General features: G+C 45.9%; 1 protein-coding gene across 3 annotated transcripts in view; it reads right to left on the bottom strand.

Annotated features, from left to right (window-relative positions):
- The window catches only part of SENP7 (SUMO specific peptidase 7), a 177,379-nt gene that overhangs the window by 90,432 nt on the left and 69,144 nt on the right, over positions 1-17,803 (bottom strand). For all 3 annotated transcript variants that reach the window (XM_069757698.1, XM_069757699.1, XM_069757700.1), the window contains exon 8: positions 8,602-8,753. In XM_069757698.1, the coding sequence (XP_069613799.1) occupies positions 8,602-8,753 (152 nt within the window). The remainder of the gene's footprint in view (positions 1-8,601; positions 8,754-17,803) is intronic.

Genomic DNA, 17,803 nt, shown 5'->3' with positions numbered 1-17,803 from the left:
TTGGCACCATCCCGATCCTGGTATACACGACCTCAACCCAGTCCTGGTATGATTGGCCCCATCCTTTTTCTGGTATAAATGGCCCCATCCTGTTCCTGGTATGATTGGTCCCATCCTTTTTCTTTTATAACTGGCCCCATCCAGTTCTTGGTATGCATGGCCCCATCAAGAAAGATAAAAAAAACAAACAAACAAAAAAATGCAAAAAACATTACACTCACCTACACGGCGCTCCCTTGCAGCATCCTGCTCCAGTGCCAGCAGCTGCTTAATGCTTATAAGCAGCGCATGGCAGGAACATCATGAGCTGCTCACAAGCAGAGCACAGCTGCCAGAATAATCACCGGTGACGTTCATCGCAGAGAGCAGTGAGTATCGTATCCATTCCTCTTCAGTAGCGCAGTGTCAGCCGGAGACTTCCTGCTGGGGCCGGCAGTCACGTGTGCCGATACTTAAGAAAAATGAATATTCAGAATATTCAATTCTCGCAAGTATCGGCACACGTGACCGCTGGCTGCAGCAGGAAGCCGCTGGCTGACAGTGTGCGCTACTGAAGAGGAATGGATACTCACTGCTCTCTGCGTTAAACGGTGCCAGTGAGTATTCTGGCAGCTGTGCTCTGCTTGTGCTGATGACCGGGCTTCCCACTTTATAGAGAAAATAGATAATATTAATCAGGAAATCCACTCCCAGCCACCAGATGCCGTGGCTTCGATCCCATCATAGAAGAAAAAGTCTCCAAGCTCCTCTCTTCTTCACATCCAACTACATACATTCCCCTCACATCTCCTCCAGTCTCTATCTCTCGAGTTGTCACAACGCACCTAACTACAATCTTTAATCTCTCCCTCTCTCGGGCATTCTCCCATCCTCCTTCAAACACCATCATTACTCCATTATTAAAGAAACCCGCTCTCGACCCATCCTGCGCAAACAACTACATACCGGTCTCCAATCTCCCTTTCATCTCAACTCTTGGAGCGCTTAGTCTACTCCCGCCTTACCCGTTACCTCTCCACTCATTCCCTCCTAGACCCTTCACAGTCTGGCTTCCAGCCCCTACATTCAACAGAACTGCACTCATCAAAGTGACCAATGACCTTTTGACAGCAAAATGTAATGGTGACCACTCTGCTCATTTTTCCCAACCTTTCTGCAGCTTTCGACACTATTAGCCACCATCTCCTACTCTCTAGGCTCCAGTCAATAGGCATTAAGGACACTGCTCTCTCCTGGTTCTCTTCCTATCTTTCTGACCGTTCCTTCAGTGTTTTGTTCGCTGGCTCCACTTCATCTCCTCTTCCTCTCACTGTCGGGGTACCTCAGGGCTCAGTCCTTGGCCGAACCATCAGCAGATTTGGCTTTTAGTACCATCTTTATGCTGATGACACAGAACTATACATGTCATCCCCTGACCTTACTCCCGCTGTACTACAGAACGCCAGTGACTGTTTGTCCGCAGTCCCCAACATTATGTCTGCTCTCTATCTGAAACTCAATCTTTCCAAAACTGAACAACTTCTGCTCCTGCCATATACTAACCTCCCTGAATTTGACATTTCCCTCTCCATGGGTGGCACTATAACACCCCAGCAGCAGGCGTGCTGTCTGGGTGTTATGTTTGACACCAGTCTCTCCTTCACCTCCCATATACAATCTCTTGCCCGTTCGTGCCGCTTACACCTAAAGAACATCTCTAGAATCCGCCCTTTTCTCACCATGGAAACAACAAAAACCCTCACTGTCATAGTAACATAGTAACATAGTAACATAGTTAGTAAGGCCGAAAAAAGACATTTGTCCATCCAGTTCAGCCTATATTCCATCATAATAAATACCCAGATCTACGTCCTTCTACAGAACCTAATAATTGTATGATACAATATTGTTCTGCTCCAGGAAGACATCCAGGCCTCTCTTGAACCCCTCGACTGAGTTCGCCATCACCACCTCCTCAGGCAAGCAATTCCAGATTCTCACTGCCCTAACAGTAAAGAATCCTCTTCTATGTTGGTGGAAAAACCTTCTCTCCTCCAGACGCAAAGAATGCCCCCTTGTGCCCGTCACCTTCCTTGGTATAAACAGATCCTCAGCGAGATATTTGTATTGTCCCCTTATATACTTATACATGGTTATTAGATCGCCCCTCAGTCGTCTTTTTTCTAGACTAAATAATCCTAATTTCGCTAATCTATCTGGGTATTGTAGTTCTCCCATCCCCTTTATTAATTTTGTTGCCCTCCTTTGTACTCTCTCTAGTTCCATTATATCCTTCCTGAGCACCGGTGCCCAAAACTGGACACAGTACTCCATGTGCGGTCTAACTAGGGATTTGTACAGAGGCAGTATAATGCTCTCATCATGTGTATCCAGACCTCTTTTAATGCACCCCATGATCCTGTTTGCCTTGGCAGCTGCTGCCTGGCACTGGCTGCTCCAGGTAAGTTTATCATTAACTAGGATCCCCAAGTCCTTCTCCCTGTCAGATTTACCCAGTGGTTTCCCGTTCAGTGTGTAATGGTGATATTGATTCCCTCTTCCCATGTGTATAACCTTACATTTATCATTGTTAAACCTCATCTGCCACCTTTCAGCCCAAGTTTCCAACTTATCCAGATCCATCTGTAGCAGAATACTATCTTCTCTTGTATTAACTGCTTTACATAGTTTTGTATCATCTGCAAATATCGATATTTTACTGTGTAAACCTTCTACCAGATCATTAATGAATATGTTGAAGAGAACAGGTCCCAATACTGACCCCTGCGGTACCCCACTGGTCACTTCGACCCAGTTAGAGACTATACCATTTATAACCACCCTCTGCTTTCTATCACTAAGCCAGTTACTAACCCATTTACACACATTTTCCCCCAGACCAAGCATTCTCATTTTGTGTACCAACCTCTTGTGCGGCACGGTATCAAACGCTTTGGAAAAATCGAGATATACCACGTCCAATGACTCACCGTGGTCCAGTCTATAGCTTACCTCTTCATAAAAACTGATTAGATTGGTTTGACAGGAGCGATTTCTCATAAACCCATGCTGATATGGAGTTAAACAGTTATTCTCATTGAGATAATCCAGAATAACATCCCTCAGAAACCCTTCAAATATTTTACCAACAATAGAGGTTAGACTTACTGGCCTATAATTTCCAGGTTCACTTTTAGAGCCCTTTTTGAATATTGGCACCACATTTGCTATGCGCCAGTCCTGCGGAACAGACCCTGTTGCTATAGAGTCACTAAAAATAAGAAATAATGGTTTATCTATTACATTACTTAGTTCTCTTAGTACTCGTGGGTGTATGCCATCCGGACCCGGAGATTTATCTATTTTAATCTTATTTAGCCGGTTTCGCACCTCTTCTTGGGTTAGATTGGTGACCCTTAATATAGGGTTTTCATTGTTTCTTGGGATTTCACCTAGCATTTCATTTTCCACCGTGAATACCGTGGAGAAGAAGGTGTTTAATATGTTAGCTTTTTCCTCGTCATCTACAACCATTCTTTCCTCACTATTTTTTAAGGGGCCTACATTTTCAGTTTTTATTCTTTTACTATTGATATAGTTGAAGAACAGTTTGGGATTAGTTTTACTCTCCTTAGCAATGTGCTTCTCTGTTTCCTTTTTGGCAGCTTTAATTAGTTTTTTAGATAAAGTATTTTTCTCCCTATAGTTTTTTAGAGCTTCAATGGTGCCATCCTGCTTTAGTAGTGCAAATGCTTTCTTTTTACTGTTAATTGCCTGTCTTACTTCTTTGTTTAGCCACATTGGGTTTTTCCTATTTCTAGTCCTTTTATTCCCACAAGGTATAAACCGCTTACACTGCCTATTTAGGATGTTCTTAAACATTTCCCATTTATTATCTGTATTCTCATTTCTGAGGATATTGTCCCAGTCTACCAGATTAAGGGCATCTCTAAGCTGTTCAAACTTTGCCTTCCTAAAGTTCAATGTTTTTGTGACTCCCTGACAAGTCCCCCTAGTGAAAGACAGGTGAAACTGCACAATATTGTGGTCGCTATTTCCTAAATGCCCAACCACCTGCAGATTTGTTATTCTGTCAGGTCTATTAGATAGTATTAGGTCTAAAAGTGCTGCTCCTCTGGTTGGATTCTTCACCAATTGTGAAAGATAATTTTTCTTGGTTATTAGCAGAAACCTGTTGCCTTTATGGGTTTCACAGGTTTCTGTTTCCCAGTTAATATCCGGGTAGTTAAAGTCCCCCATAACCAGGACCTCATTATGGGTTGCAGCTTCATCTATCTGCTTTAGAAGTAGACTTTCCATGGTTTCTGTTATATTTGGGGGTTTGTAACAGACCCCAATGAGAATTTTGTTACCATTTTTCCCTCCATGAATTTCGACCCATATGGACTCGACATCCTCATTCCCTTCGCTAATATCCTCCCTTAAAGTGGACTTTAGACAAGACTTTACATAGAGACAAACCCCTCCTCCTCTCCGATTTTTACGATCCTTTCTAAACAGACTGTAACCCTGTAAGTTAACTGCCCAGTCATAGCTTTCATCTAACCATGTCTCGGTTATTCCCACTATGTCAAAGTTACCTGTAGATATTTCTGCTTCTAGTTCTTCCATCTTGTTTGTCAGGCTTCTGGCGTTTGCGAGCATGCAGTTTAGAGGATTTTGTTTTGTTCCAATCTCCTCACTGTGGATTGTTTTAGAAATGTTCTTACCTCCCTTCTGAGTATGTTTTCCTGGGTCGTCTTTGTTCGAGTCTAATGTTTTTCTTCCCGTCCCCTCTTCTTCTAGTTTAACGCCCTCCTGATGAGTGTAGCGAGTCTTCTGGCGAATGTGTGTTTCCCAGGTTTGTTGAGGTGTAGTCCGTCTCTGGCGAGGAGTCCATCATACCAGTAATTCACACCGTGGTCCAGGAATCCAAATCCTTGTTGTCTGCACCATCGTCTTAGCCAGTTGTTTGCATCAAGGATCCTGTTCCATCTCCTGGTGCCATGCCCGTCTACTGGAAGGATAGAAGAAAAAACTACCTGTGCATCCAGTTCCTTTACTTTCTTCCCCAACTCTTCAAAGTCCTTGCAGATTGTCGGTAGGTCCTTCCTTGCCGTGTCATTGGTGCCAACATGTATCAGAAGAAATGGGTGGACGTCCTTGGAGCTGAAGAGCTTTGGTATCCTATCGGTCACATCCTTGATCATCGCACCTGGAAGGCAGCATACTTCTCTTGCAGTTATGTCCGGTCTGCAGATGGCTGCTTCGGTGCCTCTCAGTAGTGAGTCTCCCACCACCACCACTCTTCGTTGCTTCTTGGCTGTACTTTTTGCTGTCACTTGTTGCTGTGTGCCCTTTTCTTTTTTGCTTGCTGGTATTGCTTCATTCTTAGGTGTGCCATCTTCATCCTCTACAAAGATTTGATATCGGTTCTTCAGTTGTGTGGTTGGTGATTTCTCCATGGTCTTCTTGCTTCTTTTGGTCACATGCTTCCACTCATCTGCTTTTGGAGGTTCTCTGACACTTTTTGCACCTTCTGTGACCAGTAGAGATGCTTCTGTTCTGTCTAGAAAGTCTTCATTCTCTTTGATGAGTTTCAAAGTTGCTATTCTTTCTTCCAGACCCCGCACCTTTTCTTCTAAAAGGGCCACTAGTCTACACTTCTGACAGGTGAAATTGGATTCTTCTTCTGGTCGATCTGTGAACATGTAGCACATGCTGCAGCTCACCATGTAGGTTGTCACATCTGCCATGTTGCTCCTAGATCCTGCTGACTTGCTGTGTGTTTTCCTTCTTGTGTAATCTACTCAGCCAAGCTCTCTTGCAATAATGTCCTACAGGCAAAAGGCGCGCGGTTTGGTGATGCTTTCGAAGCAGCTGGTCCCGGCTGTACCCAACGATCTTCTAGCTTAGGGAGACTTCGCTTCTCCCAGAAGGCACCTGGAATATGCAAATTAGCCTCCTGAAGCTTGAATCCCTGGTTTGGTGATGCTTTCGAAGCAGCTGGTCCCGGCTGTACCCAACGATCTTCTAGCTTAGGGAGACTTCGCTTCTCCCAGAAGGCACCTGGAATATGCAAATTAGCCTCCTGAAGCTTGAATCCCTGGTTTGGTGATGCTTTCGAAGCAGCTGGTCCCGGCTGTACCCAACGATCTTCTAGCTTAGGGAGACTTCGCTTCTCCCAGAAGGCACCTGGAATATGCAAATTAGCCTCCTGAAGCTTGAATCCCTGGTTTGGTGATGCTTTCGAAGCAGCTGGTCCCGGCTGTACCCAACGATCTTCTAGCTTAGGTCTTCTGTCGCACTGATCCACTCCCGCCTGGACTACTGTAACACTCTATTAATTGGCCTGCCCGTCACTCGACTTTCCCCTCTCCAGTCCATCCTTAATGCAGCAGCCAGGGTCATCCATCTGGCTAATTGGTATTCAGACGCGTCCGCTCTTCGCCAGTCGTTACACTGGCTGCCCATTCATTATAGGATCCAATTTAAGCTACTTGTTGTCACCCACAAAGCTCTCCACAGTGCGGCACCCCCAAACATCTCCTCCCTCTTTTCGGTCTATCCTGACTAACCTCTGCATTAATCAGTACCTCCCACTCCCGACTCCAAGACTTCTTCCATGTTGCGTCAATCCTCTAACACAAGAAATTAGAAGCAGCCACAACTTGCATAGTTTTAGTCGCTCCCTCAAAACACATTTGTTCAGAGCGGCCAATCACGTTCCCTAATCAAAGTCATTTTATGTGTAAGGGTACCGTCACACTATAACATTTCGATCGCTACGACGGTACGATTCGTGACGTTCCAGCGATATCGTTACGATATCGCTGTGTCTGACACGCAGCAGCGATCAGGGATCCTGCTGAGAATCGTACGTCGTAGCAGATCGTTTAGAACTTTCTTTCATCGCTGGATCTCCCGCTGTCATCGCTAGATCGGTGTGTGTGACACCGATCTAGCGATGCGATCCAGCGATGCGTTCGCTTGTAACCAGGGTAAACATCGGGTAACTAAGCGCAGGACCGCGCTTAGTTACCCGATGTTTACCCTGGTTACAAGCGTTAAACTAAAAAAAAACAAACAGCACATACTTACATTCTGGTGTCCGTCAGGTCCCTTGCCGTCTGCTTCCCGCACTGTGACTGCCGGCCGTAAAGTGAAAGCAGAGCACAGCGGCTGTGCTTTCACTTTCACTTTATGGCCGGCAGTCACTGAGTGCGGGAACCAGACTGCAAGGGACCTGACGGACACCAGAATGTAAGTATGTGCTGTTTGTTTGTTTTTTAGTTTAACGCTTGTAACCAGGGTAAACATCGGGTAACTAAGCGCGGTCCTGCGCTTAGTTACCCGATGTTTACCCTGGTTACCCAGGGACCTCGGCATCGTTGGTCGCTGGAGAGCTGTCTGTGTGACAGCTCCCCAGCGACCACACTACGATTTACCTACGATCACGGCCAGGTCATATCGCTGGTCGTGATCGTAGGTAAATCGTATAGTGTGACGGTACCCTTAGTGTGCGTGTGTAGCCCATTCGCTATCTCTATCTATCCCCCACCCCTGAAGATGGCTGGAGCATCATTGTAAATACACACCTGTACTTTGTATCTCCCCCACCTCATTGTAGATTGTAAGCCCTCACGAGCAGGGGCATTTTATTCTGCTTTAATTATTGTATTATTGTTAACGCTGTTACTTATGACTGTTGTGTTTGAAATTGTTAAACTGTGAAGCGCTGCAGAATATATTGGCGCTATATAAATAAAGATTATTATTATAACACTTTAAATTGAATACCTTATCACCATTAATAAATCTTTCTACATGAAATATTTCCCAACACTTTGGTCTGTTTCAGAGCTCCAAATCTTCAAGTTTCATCCATTAGGAGGTAAATTACCTCTATCTGTCAAAGCTTTGCAGACATCAGTCAGCAAGTCTGTTTCAGTAAATACTTGTGTTCCCATAATATTACACATGTGGGAAGGGCAGTTTTCTTAGACCTATGCAAAGTGCTGCTGTAATTCCTCCTAAAAAAAAACTGGAAAAAAATGGACAGCTGGGTGTTACTGGTTGAGGTTGCGTCCCTGACTCTGTCTAATCAGGGATACCTGAGTAGAAATAGACCCACAGGGAGGGGTGAAATCTAGTTACCATTGTATTCTTAAGGAATAAGAGGGAAACACTTCAGATTACTGAGAAAAGATGGTTCAAGGTAGTTTTTTTTGTATTATTAGACATACAAGCACTCACTTGAGCAGATTTGACAGTACAGGTGAAAGGTCTTTTACTGAAATTTTCAGAGCACACCATCAGGGTACGTTCCCACATTCAGGATTTGCTGCGTTATTGTCGCTGTGCACTTATGAAAAGTCAAAAAGGCAGCGGCCAGATGTTACACCATAGTGGATGGGATTTCTAGAAATCCCATGTCCACTGTGAGTCTATGTGCACCTGCGGATCTCCTGTAAAAAATGTAAATGTGTGTCCGCCAATTTGCATAATAGGTGTGGACATTCGGCACCATCAAAACCACAGCAGGTCCTGAACGTGGGAACGGACCCTTTAGAAACCCATGATTGTTTTGTGGAAAACACTCACAGTAAACTACTAACATACCATAGGCTCCTCATCACTACAGGAAGACGGAGACGGATCTTCCCATTCATCATCTTCCTTCGTTTTATTTGAGGATTCCGACACAGTTTGCTCATTCCCCAATAATAGACCTTTCTCATGTCCCCTTTCCTCCTCATCGCTTGACAGAACAACTGGGTGTAGACAATAAAATAGACATTGATAATTTAATAGTAATGTATTAAATTAAAATGGCAACTTTAAACATTTGAGGAAAAAAACAAGTAAAAATAACTTTGTGAAAGATTTCCATTATCAGGTAGTATATCTGTGCAGGTATACGTGGATATATATGTAAAGTGTTATGTGGATGAAGTAAAACAGTAAAAGGGTCTACAAAGTGTATAATACGAGTACTGTATGGTGGCAGAAATTGGGGCAGAAATGGATTTGCCTTTTGAACACTGCATCGGGGAATTTGTCATCAGGTTTTTGCTATGTTATCTGAGAGGAACAAAATGTAGGAGCAGAGACCCTAATTCTGGTGATATATCACTTAGTTGCCTGTGTTTTTCTGTTTCAATACAACCAGTGTTTTATCAGCAGGAGATTATCACTACTGGAAATGTGGTACATGCAGGGTAGTCTAAACCCCATCTCCAGCACTGATTAGTAGCTTCCTCTCACTATACATTGTACACAGTGGTGCGGGAGAGGTGATACACAGCTCAATAACTGAGCTCTGCTACACCTACAGCAGAGAAAACGGTGACCATCATAACTGCTGCACCCAGTAAGCTTAGTGATACATCACTGGAATCAGGATCTGTGTCACATCGCATAGCAAACACCTGCTGACAGATTCCTTCAACTCCTTCGTGCCATGACTAGTTTCTGTTTTTTGCATTTTGTTTTCCTCTCCTGTTTTCTTTTTTCCAAGAGTCATAAGTTTTAATTTTTCCAAAGACATAGCAAAATAGGGCTTTTTGTTTTGCTGGACAAGTTGTACTTTTAAATGACAACTTTTAGTTTATCATGTGATACACGGGAAAGTGGAATAAAGTTTCCAAGTCCGCCATCCAGTTTTCCACTCCTGGAATGTGTACCGCTGAGATCACTGAGTGGTTGTTCTCTGCCCATGGAAGGATGCACGTTACCTTGGACATGGCCGTCCTGCTGCGGGTACCCCCCTGATGATTGATGTTTGCCACAGCCGTGGCGTTATCTGATTGGATACGGATGGGATGACCCGCCAGAAGGTGATGGAAGTGCTGCAGGGCCAGTAGAATAGCACGGATCTCCAGAACATTGATCGGCAGCTTCAATTACTGAATTGACCAGCGGCCCTGAACAGTATGGTGGCAGAAGACTGCTCCTTAGCCTGAAAGACTGGCATCGGTAGTCACCACTAGCCATTGAACGGGTAGAAAGGACCTCCCCTGGTTGAGGGAAGAGTTCAATGTCCACCACATGAGAGTCTGCCTGACCAGCAGGGATAAGCGGCACCTTCGGTCGAGGGAGAAAGGGTTTCGGTCCCAAGCTGCCAGAAAGGCATGTTGTAGGGGACGAAGGTGCAGTTGTGCAAAGGGGACTGCTTCCATTGCGGCTACCATCTTTCCTAGTACCCTCATTGCAAACCGGATGGAGTGAGGGGTAGACTGAAGGAGAGCTTGGGCTCCTCGTTGAAGGGCTAAGACTTTGTCTGGAGGGAGAATTACCAACCCCCGAGAAGAGTCCAGGGACATTCCTAGAAAGGAGATCTGCTGGGCTGAGTTTATCAGCCAGCCCAGGCAAGAAAGGGTATCGCAAGTAAAGGTACCGTCACACTGAACAATATCGTTAACGATATCGTTGCTTTTTGTGACGTAGCAACGATATCGTTAACTAAATCGTTCTGTGTGACAGCGACCAACGATCAGGCCCCTGCTGGGAGATCGTTGGTCGCTGGGGAAAGTCCAGCACTTTATTTCGTCGCTGGATCTCCCGCTGACATCGCTGAATCGGTGTGTGTGACGCCGATTCAGCGATGTCTTCACTGGTAACCAGGGTAAACATCGGGTTACTAAGCTCAGGGCCACGCTTAGTAACCCGATGTTTACCCTGGTTACCGTTGTAAATGTAAAAAAAACAAACAGTACATACTTACATTCACGGTGTCTGGTCAGGTCCCTCGCCTTCAGCTTCCCGCACTGACTGGTGAGCGCCGGCCAGCCGTAAAGCAGAGCACAGCGGTGACGTCACCGATGTACTTTACGGCCGGCGCTGACAGTCAGTGCTGGAAGCTGAAGGCGAGGGACCTGACCAGACACCGGGAATGTAAGTATGTAGTGTTTGTTTTTTTACATTTACAACGGTAACCAGGGTCAACGTCGGGTTACTAAGCGCGGCCCTGCGCTTAGTAACCCGATGTTTACCCTGGTTACCCAGGGACTTCAGGATCGTTGGTCGCTGGAGAGCTGTCTGTGTGACAGCTCTCCAGCGACCAAACAGCGACGCTGCAGCGATCGACATCGTTGTCGGTATCGCTGCAGCGTCGCTTAGTGTGACGGTACCTTAATGCGAACGGACTCCACGCAGTCGTCGAAGGACGGACCATTGATCAACAGGTCGTCCATATAGAGCAGAACGATCACGCCTCGAGAGTGCAGGATGGAACATGACGGCCGCCATGACCTTTGTGAATACTCTGGGGGGTAGTAGCAAGGCCGAAAGGCAGGGTCATGAGTTGGAAATGCTGATCGTGAATGGCGAAGCGCAGGAATCTCTGGCGAGGGGGAAAAATTGAAATGTGCAAGTAAGCGTCTCGGATGTCGTTTGAGGTCAAAAATTCCCTTTCTTTTAGGGAAGTGATAACTGAACACAGATTCCATGCGGAAATGACGGACCTTGACAAGCTTGTTTAGAAGTTTGAAGTCTAAACCTTTCCATCCTTTGGGACAACAAAAAAGTTTGAATAGAAACCCTGAAACTTTTTGCTTTCTGGGACAGGGACAATGACGCCATCGTGACGCAATGCGTCTATGGCCAGGGGGAAAGCTTTTGCCCTTGCCTTTGAAGAGGGAGGAGGAGAAGGAAAGAAACGTGAAGGAGGGCGCGTAGCAAAGTCGATTTTGTATCCGGACCACACCATATTTCTGACCCACTCGTTGGAGATGATGGAAAGTCAGAACTGACAAAAGAGAAGTAGGCGGCCGCCTACCCTGCTGGTGTCGACCGGATAGCACTGATAGTCAGCGTTGAGAAAATCTCTGGGACCTAGATCCTTTAGGCCTCGACTGCTTGGGTTGGGACTTCCAATGCTGGTTAGGCCTGTATGAGACCCGAGTTCCTCCATCTCTTCGTGGAGAACGTCCTGAACCGGACGAAGTAGTGGTAGTGGCCCAGCTTGGAGTGGAGCAAAAGGAATGGAAACGGATTTGCTGCAGTCTCCAAAAGGGACGCCCAAGTCTCTGTTGGGGAAGGAATTAACTCTTTCCTCCTATAGTATCGGAAATGATTTAAACCAGTTTTTCTCCAAATAAGCGACCGGTTTGATAAGGAAGGAAGGTGAGAGACTTTTTTGATGCAGAGTCCGCCTCCCACTCTCTGAGCCATAATGACCTTCTGATAGAGATGGCATTAGCTGCTGATTGAGCCACATAACCGGCCGCAGGATGCGTGTACCAGGTAATCGCCTGCACAGGGAAATTTGGTTGGCAAGGTGCGCCGCCTCTGGAGGAAGGTTACTGTTCTGAAGAGAATTAGCTATGGTCTCTGACCAGAAAACCACAGCCTTAGCTACCCATGCTGCGGCAAAGGATGGATAGAGGGCTACCTGAGGCCTCAAAAGCAGAGCGGGCCAAGCCTTTTGACGGTCCGTGGGATTTTTGATGGATGAGCCATCTGGCATGGACAGGAGAGTTTTGGATGCTAGGCGGGATACTGGGGGGTCTACCACCGGAGATTCCGCCCAATCCTTTTTCAGATCAGCTGAAAAAGGATACTTGGCTTCAAGAAGCTTTTGTCCTGTGAAGCGTTTATTCGGGCGTTCTCTATGGTTCTAAATTCAGAATGAATAGCAAATGCCTTATGAGAGCGTTTAGTTCTCTTGAAGGACAAGGTCTGATCCGGAGCGGAGCCGGAATCTTCCTCAACCTTTAAAGCCTGGTTGACTGCTTCAATAAGCAAATCCACTGTCTTCTGAAAATCTTGCAAATCCGGATCTAAGGAACCATCAGATTTGCAGTTAGATTCGCGTTCGCTATTGAACTCTGGAGAGAGAGAGAGAGCGAGAAACGGAGCTGTGAGTCGACAAGGCGCGTCTGCTCAGGAGATGTGCTACGGATCCATTTTCTAGGTGCCTGACTGCTTCTAGAGTGCTTTCGGCCCCTGCTAACCGACTGCTCCTGGCTTGGGGGGGGATCCGTCCACATCAGTCCTGCAAACGCTCCGGTCCCCCGAAGGATCACGGAGGGATTCAATCGCTTTGGCCAGCGAAGCCATGGATTGAGACAGTGACGAAGCACACTCAGGGGGACTAGGTACACTGGGCTCGGTGGCGGTGGAGGGCTTCTGAGCGCAGTTGGGGTCACAGGCATTGAAGAGCAGCGAACTCTTGAGCCTTAGGGAACGCAGATTGGCGGGAGGAGCATGAAGTAAAGAATATAGCCATAGTCTTGTTAGACTTTTTTGATGCCTTAGGCTGGGACATGATGTATCCTTCTATGTGGCCCTATAATATTAGGGGCTGCCGAGAAGGGATACTGCTGAGGAAAAGGGGGTTACAGCAGGGAGGAGGATGTATAATGCACCGCTCCCTTACCCAGGTCTGTGTCCCCGCTCCTTCTGCGTTTCTCCACTGCGTGGCCCCTGCGCTGAAAACACTTGCTGCCGGTCCTGATGGCAGTTAGTGTGTCCTGAGGCGGTCTGGGGGGGAGAAAGATGGCCCCCCGAGATCTCAGAGGCGCGTCTCGTGCTGTTCGAGAAACGCCAGGACCGGTGGGCGGAGCCTCCGCATCGAATTATCGCATGGGCAGAAATAGGAGTTGCGGCCTAGTACAGGGCCGAAGCTGGGGACTAAATTTGCGACGCAGGCTGGCGCAGATACAGGAAGGGGCTGAATGCGTGCCCCCGCAGTCAAAATAAGTCCCCCTTAACAAGCGTTACCCCAGACAGCCTGAAAGGAGCCCTCCAGCCAGGCACTTACCCGGAGAAGCTGTCGGGTGGCAGGTAAGGCATTTTGCTGCAGGTCCACCTTTGCTGCTGCTGGTTTGGACGGTGCAGGGATAAGAGGGAAACCCATGAATCCACCATCCCTTTAGAAGGGAGGTGGAGAGAGACTGTCCGCCTCCTTGTACCATCCGTTATAACAGTGGTGGTGCAGTGGGGGCTGCTTGGATGCCACGAGGTGGGCCTCTGTACATCGAAAGGGTTAATCACCTAGGATGGGACAGGGCGGAATGTCCGGCAACAGGCCTGGCTGCAGAAGAGGATACGTGGAGGCGACACTCCATGAGCTTGTCTGTTGAAGGTGTGGGGAGATCGGTGCCATTGAAGGGACCCATCGCCCCTAAGAATCAGCTCAGACGTGGCATCCCACGTCGCAGGAGAGTATATGGAGAAGCGACACTCTCCGTGCTCGCCTGTTGATGGTTTGGGGAGATCGGAGCCTTAAAAGGATCCGCCACCCCTTCGTCCATTGTAAAAAAATAAAATAAAAAATGTAAAAATAAAAGAATAAAGTGTTTTTGGTCTGAATGTCAGACCAGTCGGTGTGCCTCCTTTGGACACTAAGCAAGAACTGGTTCTCTGGGAGCCAGAATGAGGGTGTATACTGCAGAGGGGGAGCTAACTTTTTTGTGTGATAACTTAGTGTCAGCCTCCTAAGAGTGGCAAGAAGAACATGGTATGTGTCCCCCAATGAGGCGAAGGAGAAAATGAATTTTAAATTTAAGTATATTAAGTATATTAGAAAATAGTTTAGATTATGACATTAAATGGATAATAGGATTGAGGATAAAAATTACTTTGGACTTTATGTTAATTCTCATAGCAAAATAAGACTTTGCAGCACATCTGATCTATATATATATATAATTGTCTAAGAGGTACTTCCGTCTGTCTATCTGTAACGGAAATCCCAGGTCGCTGATTGGTCGCGGCTGCCAGGCCGTGACCAATCAGCGACGGGCACAGTCTGGCCGAGAATTAGTCCCTCCCTACTTCCGTCCAGTCAGTGCCCAGCGCCTGCTCCATACTCCCCTCCAGTCAGCGCTGACACAGGGTTAATGGCAGCAATAACGGACCGCGTTATGCCGCGGGTAACGCAGTCCGTTAACGCTGCTATTAACCCTTTGTGACCAACTTTTTACTATTGATGCTGCCTATGCAACATCAATAGTAAAAAGATCTAATGTTAAAAATAGTAAAAAAACAAAAACCTGCTATTCTCACCTTCCGTCGTCCGCCAATGCACGCGCGGCTGCCGCCAGCTTCCGTTCCTAGAGATGCATTGCAAAATTACCAAGAAGACTTAGCAGCCTCGTGAGACAGCTAAGTCATGTGGGTAATTTCGCAATGCTGGGAACGGAAGCTGGCAGCAGCAGCGAGCGCATCGTGACAGCTTCGCTGGACGCCGGCGGGTGAGTATATAACTATTTTTTATTGTGATTATTTTTTTTAACAGGATATGGTGCCCACGCTGCTATATACTATGTGGGCTGTGTTATATACTGTGTGGCTGCTATATGCTGCGTGGGCTGTGTTCTATGCTGCGTGGGCTGTGTTCTATGCTGCGTGGGCTGTGTTCTATGCTGCGTGGGCTGTGTTCTATGCTGCGTGGGCTGTGTTCTATGCTGCGTGGGCTGTGTTCTATGCTGCGTGGGCTGTGTTCTATGCTGCGTGGGCTGTGTTCTATGCTGCGTGGGCTGTGTTCTATGCTGCGTGGGCTGTGTTCTATACTGCGTGGGCTGTGTTCTATACTGCGTGGGCTGTGTTCTATACTGCGTGGGCTGTGCTATATACTACGTGGGTGTGTTATATACTACGTGGGTGTGTTATATACTGCGTGTCTGCTATATAGTACATGGCTCCTATATACTACGTGGCCTGTGCTATATACTATACTACTATGTGGCTGCTATATACATACATACATATTCTAGAATACCCGATGCGTTAGAATCGGGCCACCATCTAGTCACTTAATAACAATCTATAGTGAATGCATATAGCCATTATAATACAGGAAAGATATATATCTTGGTACCGTGTTAGCCAGTAGATAGGTATCAACCACTGAGGACTCTCAATTCTAAATATTCTATAGCCATTATAAAGACTGAAGCAGTAAACTTCGTGAAAACCAAAATTTGAGGCAGTTTCAAGATTTTTGACTGTAGGCTTGCATACATTCTTCTGACTCTTCATGTAATCCACCACAGACTCAATGATGTGGAGATCAGGGCCCTGTGGGGCCATAAAATCACTTTCAGGACTCCTTGCTCTTCTTCAAGTTGAAAATTGTTGCACGTGTCATTGTCCTGCTGCAGAAAACATTTGGAGCCAACCAGACGCCTCCTTGATGGAGTTGTATGATGGATAAATTTCTGCCTGAAATTCTCAGCATTGAGGACACTATTAGGCTACTTTCACACTAGCGTCGGATTCGGCCCGTCGCAGTGCGTCAGGCCGAGATTCCGACGCTAGCGTTTGATGTGCCACACAACGGGTGCAGCGGATGCATTTCTCTGGTGCATCCGCTGCCCCATTGGGAGGTGCGGGGAGGTGGGGGCGGAGTTCCGGCCACGCATGCGCGGTCGGAAAAAGCGGTCCGTCAGCAGCAAAAACATTACATTTAACGTTTTTTGCTCCCGGCGGTCCGCCACAACACGGCGCAACCGTCGCACGACGGTTGCGACGTGTGTCAATATGTCGCAATGCGACGGTAATGTTACTCTATGGGGCAAAAACGCATCCTGCAAACAACTTTGCAGGATGTGTTTTTTCCCCTAAACGACGCATTGCGACGTATTCAAAAAAACGCCAGTGTGAAAGTAGCCTTTATTGTGCTAAACTCACAAATACATTTGCTGAAATTCAGCACCAAGTTGGAAAGAAATCCCCATCAAGCTTCACTGCTGCCTGCAGACACGTGATTGTATGTAGATTTTGAATTCAACGTTGACACTTCTTGATGCTGCTTCTTCAAAAAAAAAAAAAAACCTTGAGCAGCACATCAGTCATCTTGTTGCTGTCTTCAGTCTTGACACCACTAGTGAATGAAGTGCGACATACGTCACCATCCTACAAAATCCCCTCCTGTGTGAAAGTGCATCTAGAAGAATTGATGCCAATTTAAAAGCAAAAGGTGTCCATAGCAAATAATGATCTGGATTTAATTTTTATTTATTCCCTTTCCATTTTGGTAATTGATCAAAATAAACTGACTTAAAACTTATGGCAAAATTAAGAGACCACCACATCAACAACCTGTCATGGGCAGCCCAATCTCCAGACCTGAACCCCACTGAAAACCTCTGGAATGTAATCAAGAGGAAGACGGATAGTCACAAGCCATCAAACAAAGAAAGACTGCTTCCATTTTTGTACCAGGAGTGGCATAAGGTCACCCAAAAGCAGTGTGAGAGACTGGTGGTAAGCATGCCAAGACGCATGAAAGCTGTGATTAAAACTCATGGTTATTCCACAAAATATTGATTTTTAAACTCTTACCGAGTTAAAACATTAGAATTGTTGTTTCTAAATGATTATGAACTTGTTTTATTTGCATTATTTGAAATCTGAAAGTGTTGTTTTTTTCTGTTTTTTTTTAACCATTTTTCTTAGGCAGAAAAAAAATACAAAAACTATTGCTTGGAAATTCGTAGACATGTTGTCAGAAGTTTACAGAATAAATGAACAATTTACATTTTACTCAAAAATATACCTATAGAAAAAAAAATAAGACAAACTGAACATTTTGCAGTGGTCTCTTAATTTTTGCCAGAGCTGTATATTTAAAAGCATTCTTATTTTGCAACATTTTCTCAGCATCTGTCTAAAACTTTTGCACAGTACTGTGTGTTTAATGTATATTGTTTTTTTCTTGTGTGGATGTATTTTTGCTCGAATGCCCAATTTTCAATAAATATGTGCAGTGTAATGCAAAAGCATGACAGATCAGTCTTTTCATTATCTGGGTAAATACAAAGAACATACTCTTTAGTTAACTTAATATGTATGAAACTTGTATAAATAAATATTT

Source organism: Ranitomeya imitator, chromosome 3, assembly GCF_032444005.1.
Source record: "Ranitomeya imitator isolate aRanImi1 chromosome 3, aRanImi1.pri, whole genome shotgun sequence".
NCBI classification, from domain to species: Eukaryota; Metazoa; Chordata; class Amphibia; order Anura; family Dendrobatidae; genus Ranitomeya; species Ranitomeya imitator.
Note: the sequence above shows the minus strand (reverse complement) of the source record. Positions and strands in the feature narration are given on the sequence as shown.